The 12,714-nt window shown below is 41.5% G+C and overlaps 1 protein-coding gene across 3 annotated transcripts in view; it reads right to left on the minus strand.

The window, feature by feature from the left end:
• mcama (melanoma cell adhesion molecule a) overlaps nucleotides 1-12,471 on the minus strand; it is a 30,707-nt gene extending 18,236 nt beyond the window's left edge. For all 3 annotated transcript variants that reach the window (XM_027015890.2, XM_027015891.2, XM_027015892.2), the window contains exon 1: nucleotides 12,262-12,471. In XM_027015890.2, coding sequence (XP_026871691.2) covers nucleotides 12,262-12,313 — 52 coding nt within the window. In that variant the 5' untranslated portion in view covers nucleotides 12,314-12,471. The remainder of the gene's footprint in view (nucleotides 1-12,261) is intronic.
• Between the last annotated feature and the right edge of the window lie 243 nt (nucleotides 12,472-12,714).

The following is a 12,714-nucleotide window of genomic DNA, read 5'->3' on the forward strand; positions in this document are numbered from 1 at the left end:
TGTGGTTAGGGACCTGCCAGCATGAGGGATTAGCGGGTAGCTAGCTGTGTCACTTCTGGAAACATCCATAATTTACAGATGATAATCGTGGAAGTCATGGAGGGTGTTCAATAATGTCAGGAGTGTGGCATAATCACAATATCAGCCAGAGCGTTCATAGTTTGTGAGGCCTTCCAAGATTATATATTCATATAGGTGAGCAAATGCTTTGTGTCACTAAAATTGAGCTCAAATTTTAAAGATGTAAAATTGTTAATTTTTAGAATGCCAGATTCACTAACCCGACCCCTAACCCTAATCTCTAAATCGAACTTTAACCATAATCTCGAACACTAACCATAATCTCTAACCCTAACCCTAACCCTAACCAAAATCTCTGCCATGTTCTTTAACACTAAAACCAATATACTGTTTTTAGGTAAAAGTACTCTCCTCAAAGCAGGGTTTCTGAGAAATCATGCTACTATGAGCTAAACAGTACAATCCATGCACAGTTCACCTAATCTAATGTATGAGTCAGCTATGAGCAATGATACAGCAGAGTTAGGAGAAATATTTCCTAAAAAGGTCATCCTGGACACTGCTTCATTAATCTAGGGGAATCCCAGGATACGATTCTGTAGTTTTCATCAAACAACACTGCTGGCAGGATTTATTCTACAAAGTGGGGAGAGTTGGGGGTTTGAGGGTGTTGGGAGTTAGTTTCACAATAATCCCTTTCTGTCTCTATTCTCAAACGTATCTTTGACAATTGACAGAGCAGAACTTTATGCATAACTTTAAGATGAGTCTGGTGAGACCTTAACACAGTACCCTATATGTAAGGCCGAACCATCTGTGTTGACATTTTTAAAATGAGTAGAAGGTTTAAACATTCGGAAGAAAACTACCAGAAGGATAACAACATTAAAGAAATAAGGCATGATACGTTTTCTGGCAGGAGTAAGAAGTAGAATGGTGCATTTTTATAGGCCACAACTGAGGGCCTATAACTGAACAAATTTCATAAACTGACAATACATTCCAAAGTTTCTTCCTTTAGGCTTAAAATAGCTTTATTGTGTTTATTAAATAGCATATTGTGATGCTTTACAAATAACAATGGCTGCTGATAGCTTTTGGACACTTGATTATTTGGAATGGATAGTTGAAGGTACAAGGATCGACAATTCAATTTCTCACATAAATCATGCCAGATGGAACAAAAGCCCCAGTTTTCCTCTTCCTCACTGATAACACGTTTCCGCTGATGGCTACAATCAGAGGTTCCTCTGTCATCCCCACCCTTTTTTTAATGAATATGCACATATAAATGAGGTTTATGGGCATGCTTCATGAGAGGAAATAGATGCCACACCACCCCACACTCAGTCATCCATATGGCCATAGCTTTGGTTCTAATCCAACAAAGATGGACAGCAAAACTGTCCAAAGTGGCTCCATTTGATGTCAAGTTGATGCAGGTAATTAAGACCTGCCTAATGTATTGTACTGTTACACTTGGCAGTTAGAAGCATAAGCAAGTCCTGACCCCCATGGCCATCTGAGCAAGGTCTTGCCAATATCCTTTGTTTCTATAACAAGAAAATCTGTGCAGTAATCAGAAGACACACTTATAGTCCAAACCTATATAATCATCTTAATTTCCTCGATGACAAACACAGATGGAAAAACCTGATTCTAGTTCAACAATCTTTTTCTGGAAGTCTTACAGTCCCAAACCTAAAACATAAAACATGTGTGGCTATGATAAGCAAAAGTCCAACCTCCTATGGCAATGTTCATGAGGCAGGCCATAAATTTTGTTCACCAGGGACAGCTGGGGCCCATGAGAGTGGCTCTGTAAGCTAACACCTACAGGGCAATAGGTTAAAGACTAAACACATTAGGCATAAATAAAATAACCACCAAGAAGGCGCACAGCTCCATAAAACAGAGTTCCTTTGTGTCTGTATAATTTGTGAGCCACAGGATACACTCCAAATGGTTCTTTTATTCACACTAAAGCAAAATTTACCTAACTTTCTGCTCTACTGAAAAGCACTCTCTAGCTAAATGCAGTCTAGGATTTTTGCACGTTGAGAGCACTTTGGAGTGTTCTTAAGGGTGACTGCAAATGTACTCCCCTTCACTTAGAATAGTGTGTTAAACTTAAACAACAGGCCAGTGCCCAAGTTTCAGTAGTAGCTTTAGATTCTGAATTATTTCACTATACTCATACAGGTTACTGTTCAATGTTGTTTCTCACAGGCTGGCCAAGTTGTAGAATTTATGTTGTTGTAGTTTCTTAACCCTGGAACAACATCATCATTGGGTTCTGGCAGCTTTTGAACTGACTTGTGTTGTTTCATGCAATAGGCCAGTGCTCTTTTGGCCATTTCTCAGATGAATGTTTGACTGAGCTGGATCTGAGGGTGAATCGGTGAGCTCTGAGTGAATAAACCTGAGAGCTGAGTAAGTTATTTTGTTATCTGACCTTCTAAATGTCAACACAGGAGAGTTCTTCAAGGCCATAGGGGAGACCAACACCTGGCAGACAGGTGCATTATCAATTCATCCATCATCCCTTTAATTACGACAAATTGAGCTAGATTTTCCATCACACTGACAGGCCTCATTTTTTCTAGGCCAGCCTTGTTTAACATAAACAGATTCATTTAGTACAACCTTGCTTTTGTAAGAATTCCCCTAGAGGACAAGTTAGTGGATTCTTCCAGAAAAAGAATCACACTAGCAACTTGAGGTTAAGCATCTGGCTCAAGGGCAGTGCAGCAAGTCTGAGTCATTATTTAGGACCACCAGCTTAGGTTCCCATTCGTTTTGCTCTGATGCCCTACAGAGGAATCAAACCAGCAACCAGTCAATAGCTCTGAGTGGTCTCGGCCAGCATGAAATGGCCTTTCAGGATTTCATTCTGGTTAAACAAAACATCCATCAAATGAAGTCAAATAATCTAAGCGTGGTTTCTTTGGGAAGGTCATGGATTTCATCTGAGGGTGCATGTCTAAGACAAGCCCTTTATGAGTACGCTAAGTGTATGAGAGATCTGTTGAGTAAACAAAAAGAAACTTTCAGCCATATTCATTAGAAATGTAATAAAATCCTGTGTGATGAATTCTGCTTGGTGTCCAACATTTCAACTGTTATCAGTGCCTGTCTGTCCTTTATAAATGGAAGTTTACCTCATACTAACATACTGTACTGAGTGAAGGATCTTTAACATATATACACTGTACACACATCATCCCAATTACATAATTATGTTATGTTTTTAAAAGGTTAATTGTGACAATGACTTGCAAAAATCAACAAGAGAATTTAACTTCCCCACACTTATCACTTCCCTACAAACATCTCTTCACTCAGTGGAAAATATTCTGTTTATATCATATTTTCTTGCTTAGACCATCATTAGGCCACAAATGATGCCGTTCATGGCACACAATGCAATACATTTACCAAAAAGGATCTGAGAAACAAATGTGATAAGAAATAAAGTGTTCTGCTTAATCCAGTGGCATTTTGCTGATAACATAGGTGGACCTGGTTTCATAATATATAACGTTGCTTTTAAAGAATCTGTGCGTAACATTTGGTCTGTTACTGCCTACAGTTTCAGTTTTGGAGTACGTATACACCACAGAGTTCAACACACCTGACTCAGCTAACATATAATTAGCAGGTGTGTTAGACCAAGGAACACAAACTACAGAATGTAGAGGGAACTCCTGTTCTGGAAGGTTCCACAGAATCTGAAAAAAAAACAAACAAACATACTGAGCACCAAATGCTAACCGGTCATGACTTTTCACATGAACTACTTCACAACACTGCTACAAATTAGACATAGCTCAACAGTCTGCGCATGTTACACTTACTGAGCCTTGTGCAATTTGGCTAATGCTCTGAGACATTTCTCAGCTCTTGCTTGCCTTAATATCTTGGAGTGAAAATTCTCTGCTCACATACACCAGGTGAAAGATGTCGTTCATTGAAACTGAGGGGGAGCTAGAAACATCCACATTGCTATTGTAGAAGATCGCCTCTGGAGTCAGACCAGTCACACCTCCACACTAACATCTCTAGGTCCCTACTAACTTTAACTCTTAAAACTGTTGACCATATTCAACATGAAGACAAAGAGCGTGGTGTCCCCAGACAGCACAGTCCTCAGTTCTTTAGTGCACTGAAACATTTAAAAGTTTAACTTTTTATAATAAATTTGTGTATTTATTTATGGTAGTAAATGATAAAATAAGTTCATAATACATATACTTTATACATTTCAGACTTTCTATGTTTTTTTTAGTTTTCTTTATGTCTACATGAGTCTGTAATTTTCCACAGTATACTGCAAAGCTCCTAAAAAATCCAGTTTAATTATTACTGGAAAACTCACAAGTAATCAGATCCATGAAAGTTAAACCCATGGAAGTAGAGGCTTGACTCCTAAAAACTTGCAGGCACCATGACGAGTTTAGGTTTACAGGAAAGGTGTCTAAATTTTGTTTTAACATGTAAGCTCCTGACAGAACTGAAGTGAGATGCTAGTTTGTTGAAGGGTTAGGTTATGATGATGTTGGTTTCCAAACCACCATTCCATACATTTCTCCCCATTATCATTTACATGCATCAGACATATCAGTGGTCAAGGGGAAGCACCAAAGAACTGAAATCCTGCAACAGTAGTGTAATGCTCAAGCCACTGTGTGGGGGTTGCATATATGAATATGCATGCACATATATATGTAAGCTCAGATCTATGCAACAAAGCTGCCATTACAAACCCAACGTGCTTGATTAAGAGATCTACAAGGAGCAGGTAAGGGGGTGGATAAAAGTGGTTGGCGGTGGCAGGATGTTGGCACCATGCCCCAGAGCAGTGAGTTTAGCTTTTTGCGTTGATCTGAGGCCTGATCCTTGGTTTCTTTTACAATAAATAAATGGTTAGCAACAGACAATGAGCTCATGCTTACTGTTCAACAGCTTTCATTTAACTAGTGACATTCATATACTTAGGTGAGGTATCCCTTCACGGTTGTAATTTGTGTAATTGCACTTTTGGACAATGAGCGCAAAAAACATCATTCACCAAGGGTAAAGAATGTGGAATGTGGTCAAAAAGCACGTCACGCTCTTCTCTCTCAGAGGAGAAGCTACATGCAAAGTAGACCCAGTCTTTGAAGTCACAGGGTATATCTCCAGCTCTCTGGAAAGGCCAGCACCAGACGTGACGAACCTCTAACAGAGAAGGGCAGCCTGTTAATATGGTTTGGGATGACATTTAGTAATTTGACATTTTACAGAAAGGGAATGCTGTGTTTACCTGAGAGGCCAGCTCTGCTGAGAGAACCAAGTGCTCGACCAATATTTACCAGCCTGTGTAAAGTCGGCATCAGTCTCTCAGCCAAAAGAATATCATTCGCACATGCAGTCAACTGCTGGTACGAGCATATGTTAATTCATACCAAGCCAAAAATTTTCGAGGAATGGCTGTTTCCCAAAATACACATTTTTAAAATACTTTTAGATTTAAAATTTAAAATTAATATTTTTAAATGTGATCTTCTGTTGCAGGTCAAGCAGATCTAATTTGGCTCTTAACTAAAAGGAAAACAAATGGTGTAAAGCACAGGATTAGAACATATTACTCGACAAGAAGAGGCTCAGGCTTGGGTGCGGCAATGTATTGGGGTATTTTTGCCTGAAGTGATTAGAATGGGACTGAACCTCATATGTTGACAGCTTCTTTGTTGTAAAAGGACACTTGGGAATGGAGACAGGGCTCCTCAAGAATAACATGGACTCTGCATCACATTTCACAAAACCACAGAAATCCATCTTGTGCTCTTCAAAGGCATAAAGAGACATGTGCATGCTCACATATGTGCTCGTCCACACGCTTCAGAGCCCTGTGGCTACTAAATTGGAATAGTTCACCTTACAGAAAAGCTCTGTGAAATGTTTTTATGCTCACGACAAGACCTGGCTACTCTCACTCCTATACACCTTCTGTAGCACAATCCTCTTGTACCTCTTGTAAAATCAATAATTTTATATTTCAGTAGCTAAACTCCATCAAGGGCCTAAAGCCTTGTTGGAGTGGCACAATGGGACCGCAGTCAAATGCTGAGTGGGAATAGGGGGGGTGTGTTTGGGCAGGGGAGCATGAAAGAGGGGTGGGCGGAGGCTTCTGAAACCATGCAGCATGGGGCAGACAGGAACACTGGGGCACTGAAAGTGTAGCATATGATTTCTTTAACCTGAGGGACCCTTTCGTACAGACACACACACACAGACACACACACACACATACACACACATACACACCACACAGACACGCTCACATGCACCCTTCGACAAAATTAAAAACACCCACATCTGCCTGGCCGAAATGAATCGCGCACCAGGTGTATGCAACCGAGGAGAGCTGTAAGGAGAGAGAGAGAGAGAGAGAGAAAAGAAAGAAAGAAAGAAAGAAAGAAAGAAAGAAAGAAAGAAAGAAAGAAAGAAAGAAAGAAAGAAAGAGAGGGAAAGAGACAATGGAAAGCAGGAGGGAGGGGGATGCTGGTGATTTTGGGAGAGGCTCTGGAGGAGATGATATCTGAGGGGTTTTTCAAATCCCCCTCACAACGCTGGGATTTCTGCCAGATCTTGGAGCAGTCTCCTGCCAGAGACAGACACGGCAGCGTGCCCCAGATGGGGCCTTCCCAAACGCACTGCCTGCTCACACACGCTGTAAAACTGCCTATTGGAAAAACGAGTTAAGCTGGTTAAAACCGTGGAGAATAATAATGAGATAAAGCAAAAGCGTCACTAGGGACATGACCTGCAAATTAAAGCCCTTTATCGATGCGGTCAGCTTTTCCTCTGCGTTCAAATGCAGTTACCGAAATAGCATGCATCTGCATCAACCAGCACTATTAAAAGGAGAAAAGTCATCCATACTGCATCCATGTCAGGCTTTTCCTCTGACATACAACATGCATGTTAGTATATGGATTCCATATTTCAAAGTCCACTTGTTTAGTGAGACAGTCATCCAGCGGGCCAATAATAAAGAGAGAATATGCTCTACATAACTTTTGAGTGCAATAAAGCTCATTTCCGTTCCCTTTCACGCCTTTTAGAAATTCAATGAAGGGGTCGTTCTGCAAGAATGTGGCATGTATTTCTCTGTTCTGTTTCAATTAAAGAATGAACGGGAGAGCTGGCACGCATCCACTGCAAATTCTTCACCCCCCTCGCCTGCCTAGGATGAGTCCTATTCGTTCTCATGCCCAATTACCATGATCAGTCACCACGGGTGACTCTGGTAAACAAGTGACCACTGTACATTACACTATTCCTCTCTAGGCAGAACTAGCTGGAACTGTGTTAGCATCTGTTGCCTTGCCATGCAGAAACTATGCATGCCTCTGAAGACAAAAAGTGCAAAAGAACAGAAATTCAAAGCTTAACCATAAAGACTGAAACCCACTTCTTATCCACAGCCAGCACCAATTTCAATGCACATCCTATACTGCTATTGAACTAAACATGTGCCAAATCCCTTGAGCCCAGAGCACAAAGTGATGCAGTGATCTGGGCCTTTCCACTAAGCTGGGACAGATCCTCACCCAACAAGGCAGGTTTCTTGTTTGTTCTCTTCCCAAGAAAAAAAAACCCTTTAACTAGTCAGCAAGAACATTTTCAGCACCATGGTCTAGGCAAGCCTGATAAGAATCGCTTTGGTGCAGATAAAGATCTCACCCCCAACTTGGCCCGCTTTGAAGCCCACGGACAGGGTCTCAGACGGAGGCACCTAGCATTATCACCCTCCCGCCAAGCCCTTTCGCAACATGGGGGTGTTCGGCTCAGGAATCCCACCCCCTTCTGTCCTGTCCTGGCTGCTGTCTAGCCACTGTCTCACTCCATCAGGGCTCAGGGGGCTGGGCACAGCATGTCCCAGGGCCCGCTCCACCACTCCTGCCATGTGATCAAACAGTCAACTAGATGGGGATTGGATCTGACCACAACAGCCAACACTGAAATCCAGATGGCTCTGCAGTGGATGGACTTCACTGCAACCCTGTGTTGATTGCTGTGGCCTTAGTATACTGTATGTAAATATAAAAGAATTTGGAGATCAGTAATTTGGGACAATAAATGATTTTCAGCCATTGAACCAGGTTAACATAATAAAGTGTCAAAAGGTGCAACTAAATGTTGCTTATAATAGTTGCCAGTAGCTGCAGAAGGCATTACTTCAAAAAATAAGCTTGTCACACCCAGCCAAACATTTGAGCCAATATAGTGTGGTTAATTCAGTGAGTCGCACAAGGCAACTCAAAGTTCTAAGACCATAAATGGCCCACTGTATGGCCCGCACGGGTGGTGTTAAACCTGGCCTTTTAGCCTGATCTGAAAGCAGCTTTATGATGCTAAGCTGTCACAATAGCTGAGCACAATATGGAAATGCAATGAGGCAGCACAGCTGCAGCGTCTGCACCACCACATCTGCCCCCCAAGACCGCACAACTGCCAATGTGGAACCTGGAGACTCAAAACTCTATAGCTGCCGCAAGTCTGCTCTTCAAAGCTGAAATCAGTGTGACGTAGAGGATATACTGGTTTGTTTATTATTGTCCCACTAATACAGATACGTTTTCTGTGACTATTTTGCTCCATGATCAAAAATCATATACTTCCACATTTTTCTTTTTCATTTTGGGACATTTTTGCAAGTTCCGACCATGCACTGAGTTGATGGGGAGTATACAAATACAAGACCAACCTCCTCCCCAAACCAACCCTTGCCCAGTGAAGGATGCAGGGGTAGGAAGTAACAAGGAAGTTGAGAAGTAACAAGGAAGAGACAACGTGTAGTTTGAGAAAACATTGGAATAACATGGCCCTATCTCTTTTGGGAATCCAGTTCAAATTTTTTATATATATATATATATATATATATATATATATATAGATAGATAGATAGATAGATAGATAGATAGATAGATAGATAGATAGATATACAGCAAGTTTAATTTGTATTTGCTCAAAGCTTGACATTTATTGATTACAGGCGTGCATAGACTGATATTTTATATGCTCAATTAACACAGTATTCCTTTAATATAATGGAACAGTTCAGTATCAGCACCATGTTGGTTATGAAACAGCAAGTCAAAAATTCCATGTCTAAGGCGTAAGCCCATTTCTTATTTTTACCGCTCCCATTGTTTTCAAGGGGTAGGGCTAAATGGTAGGCGCAAGGGGTGAATTGGGATTGGGTCTAAATGTATCACCCCCTTCCAGTGATTCTGGAACAGTTGATCTGAAGTAGATTATCTCAGATTAAAACGATCCTTCCTGTCCGCCACAGACAGTCTCTGCGGTATGTTTTCATAGTCACTTGGACACCATGACTGTCAAAGTTTTAGATCTGCTCATCTGACACTTTTGGGGCACATTCTGCATTTCCACACTGTGGAGATCCACACAGCTGTGGATTACTTAGATATTTTAACTTTTGAATCCTGCTTTATCAACTGAAGGGAGAAACAACAAAGATTATCTTCATATTTCAAAAGAGAAGTGAATTGATTTCCATGATGATCCAAAACATTTTTACATAGGGATGGATAAAACCAGACCAGGCCAATGCAGCTAGGAATAAACATCACCATTTAGCATACTAGTTGGCATCACATCATTATGTTTCCATTACTGCTAACCATATTAACATGGTTTGGTTGAACCTTTCCTTTATCTAAGATAAAAAAATAAAAAATAAAAAATAAAAAAATATATAAGGGCAAACTGGAGATCCCTCAGCTCTCAAAGTGGTGCTCAAACACACCACACCACTGGCCATTGTTGAAAGACTGTGAGAGGCAGGGCCGGTGTGCCGGTGGGCGGGCAACCCCGGGGCAACTACACAGACGAGGAACAGCCTCCCATTTGTGTCCTCCACACAGCTCGGGGCTGCTAGGAGAAGCAGGAATTCCAGCGCAAGGCATCTCTGGCTGGGTCACGCTCAGGAACTGCGGACTTGAACTTGGGAGAACAAAGTAGAGGGAGGCCGAGACCAAGGCCAAACGTGCTTTACAACAGTGAGGTCCCATCTTCTTCCAATGGAACATTTCTACATAGTCCTATTAGCTGCCTCATTTCATCCATGACTGCCTAAGCTTTCAGATATGGACCAGGACACAATCCACCCCGACTCCTCCAGTGTCTCAAATAAAGCCATCTGTATTTGCATTCCAATTAGTAAGGGCGTTAAGTCCAGAATTGCACGACGCTGTCCAAGACAATGCTTTCATTGTGGACCCTAAGGTATTAAGCAATTAAAAGGAGGTCTTAATTAACACTGAAGAGGAGAGTTTATATTTCACTACTGTAGGATTTGAACAAGGTGACTAACATTTTCTCCTGGTCTCCTGTGTAGCATCAAGCTTTATGAAATTACCTCCAAATATAAAGAGCCTGTTTTTTATACACTGCAGAATTTGTAAGGATCGTGGTAGTGATGAGTCTTTTACATTGGCTCAAAAATGTTTGATCTTTGCTTTTTTAAGATCAGTCAAAAAGCATTGCACCACTCATACATTCAATGTTATGGTGATTACTTCTGTTTATCCTGAATAATCTTTTTTTTTAAATAATTTTTTTTGTTGTTGTTGCAATTGTCTGTATTATTGGAATGTGTGTGTTTTCTGTATCTTTGAAAAGTAATTTAAAAAAACGAAAACAAACAAAAGCATGATGGCGGTGAGGGCAACTTGTGGATGAAAAATAGTTCTCCTGGGTAAAGTGAGCAAGGTGACCCCTCTTCATCACTGAACCACCATCTAAGAGGGTGGGTGTTGTGACGGTTCAGTCGATAATCCCAAAAGAGACGGCTGTGGTCCATGCAGGAGTGGGAGAAGGCGGGAGGGGGAGGGGCCCTAATTATCCTAATTAATAGAAGGTGAACAGAAGGGGAAAACAGGGGCTCCTTAAAAGCTTTCAGAGGAATTGTTGTTAGGGATCGACCACAGCGGGTAAAATCCGGGTGGCGTGGGAGGGGCTGAAGGGAGAGCGCGCGCGCGCACGCGTGTGAGAGAGAGAGAGAGAGAGAGAGAGAGAGAGAGAGAGAGAGAGAGAGAGAGAGAACAACAAAGTATATAAAGGAAGAAACGGGGGGGGGGGGGGGTTGAGACCGTCAGGGGTGAAATGGCTCAGTGGTTGTGTTCTCATCCAGAACCAGCATGAAGTTCAACCTCAACTACTTTGAACTTCAAAAGATGTCTTAGACGAAGCAAAGAGGGGCATGCTAAATGTAGCTGTCTTTTATGATGAATAAAGGGAATAGTAAACTGCTCCATAGTACAGCCGAATGCGATTTATTTTAGTACAGCGTCCAGATACACAGCTCCACTGTAAAAGTGGTTCAATTATTTATCCGGCTGGGGTGTCTGACGTGTTTGGACGCAAAAATGCCGCCGCGTGCACCGTGACAGGTTTCAGAGATTTTACTAACTCGTGTGCAGACAGCTGAGCACCAAGTCTGGCGGTTGGGGAGACATTAAAGATGATAATGAAGGAAACAAAGCATCTTATTAGCTAAAGCTAGCCTAGCTTTATTAGGCAGTGCATGTCCTTGCTGTAAAAAGAACTTCAGAACCCAAGCAAGTGAAGGTACAGCGCTAGCCTAAATACAGGAGAGGACAAGCCCAAGGCTTGTGCCTCCACCCACTACCACTAGGTTTGAAACCCCAGGACACGTGCAGCAATAAACATCTGAGCAGCTGCATGCTGTTTCAGTCTGGGCTAATTTAACAGTAAATATGATAACAACGGCATTTTTTCAGTAGGCTAATTTAGTTCATGACACGCTACGCTCAGTGTAATTAGAATACTACTTATCAGAATACGTTTTTGTCTTTCCAGGCAACTTATGTTTCTATTTTTTAAAAGTTGTTTTTAGTTTTCGTGAAATAGCATGCAAATGTGTGTTAACAACAGGCTACTAGTCAGCCTTGCTCTCTTTGGATAAACCACAAAGAAACGCGCAAAGGTGGAAACACTGCGTTTACTTTAAAAAATGTTTTCTCTGACGAACGTCAAGGCTAGTTTTAATCTTGAAAATCAACGCACGACCGTGCAGTTATAGATTCTCCAAGCGTCTCGTATGCCACTTACGAAGGAGTCAGTGTATCCCATTCAAATGCGGCTAAGTGCCTCTCAAAAAAAAGTTTCAGAACTCAAAACATGTTAACAAAACCGTAGACCTACCTTCCCAGGCGTAATATAGTGCAAGGAGTAAGAGCGAGTTCTTCATAATCATTGTTCTTCACTTATCCAGCGCTTAGAATGAAGCGCACTCTTTCCTCACGAGGAGGCAGCTAACTGGGCGGACTCGGTCCGAGCGTGTTAGAGAGACGGAGCACGCGAAAGAGGGAGGACGAAAGGAGAGTCGCGTTGCACTAGATCTCCGTTGGCTATGCCGCGCTTAATGTGTGACCCTCACGTAAGACGTGAGAGGAAATTTTTTGCATATTCAATGAGCCTGTTTTTTCGGATCCTTAGAATATTTCCGCATGTCTTGAGTTATCCCAGTGGGTTTGCTTAATAATAATCTGAGATGCAATTAATTAATGCTAATACATTTCAAATTATTTCTAAATACTGACACGTTTGATTTAAACAGAAACAGTGAAATGGATTGTCAACTTTTTACACACTGGA

Source organism: Electrophorus electricus, chromosome 6 (assembly GCF_013358815.1).
Source record: "Electrophorus electricus isolate fEleEle1 chromosome 6, fEleEle1.pri, whole genome shotgun sequence".
NCBI lineage: Eukaryota > Metazoa > Chordata > Actinopteri > Gymnotiformes > Gymnotidae > Electrophorus > Electrophorus electricus.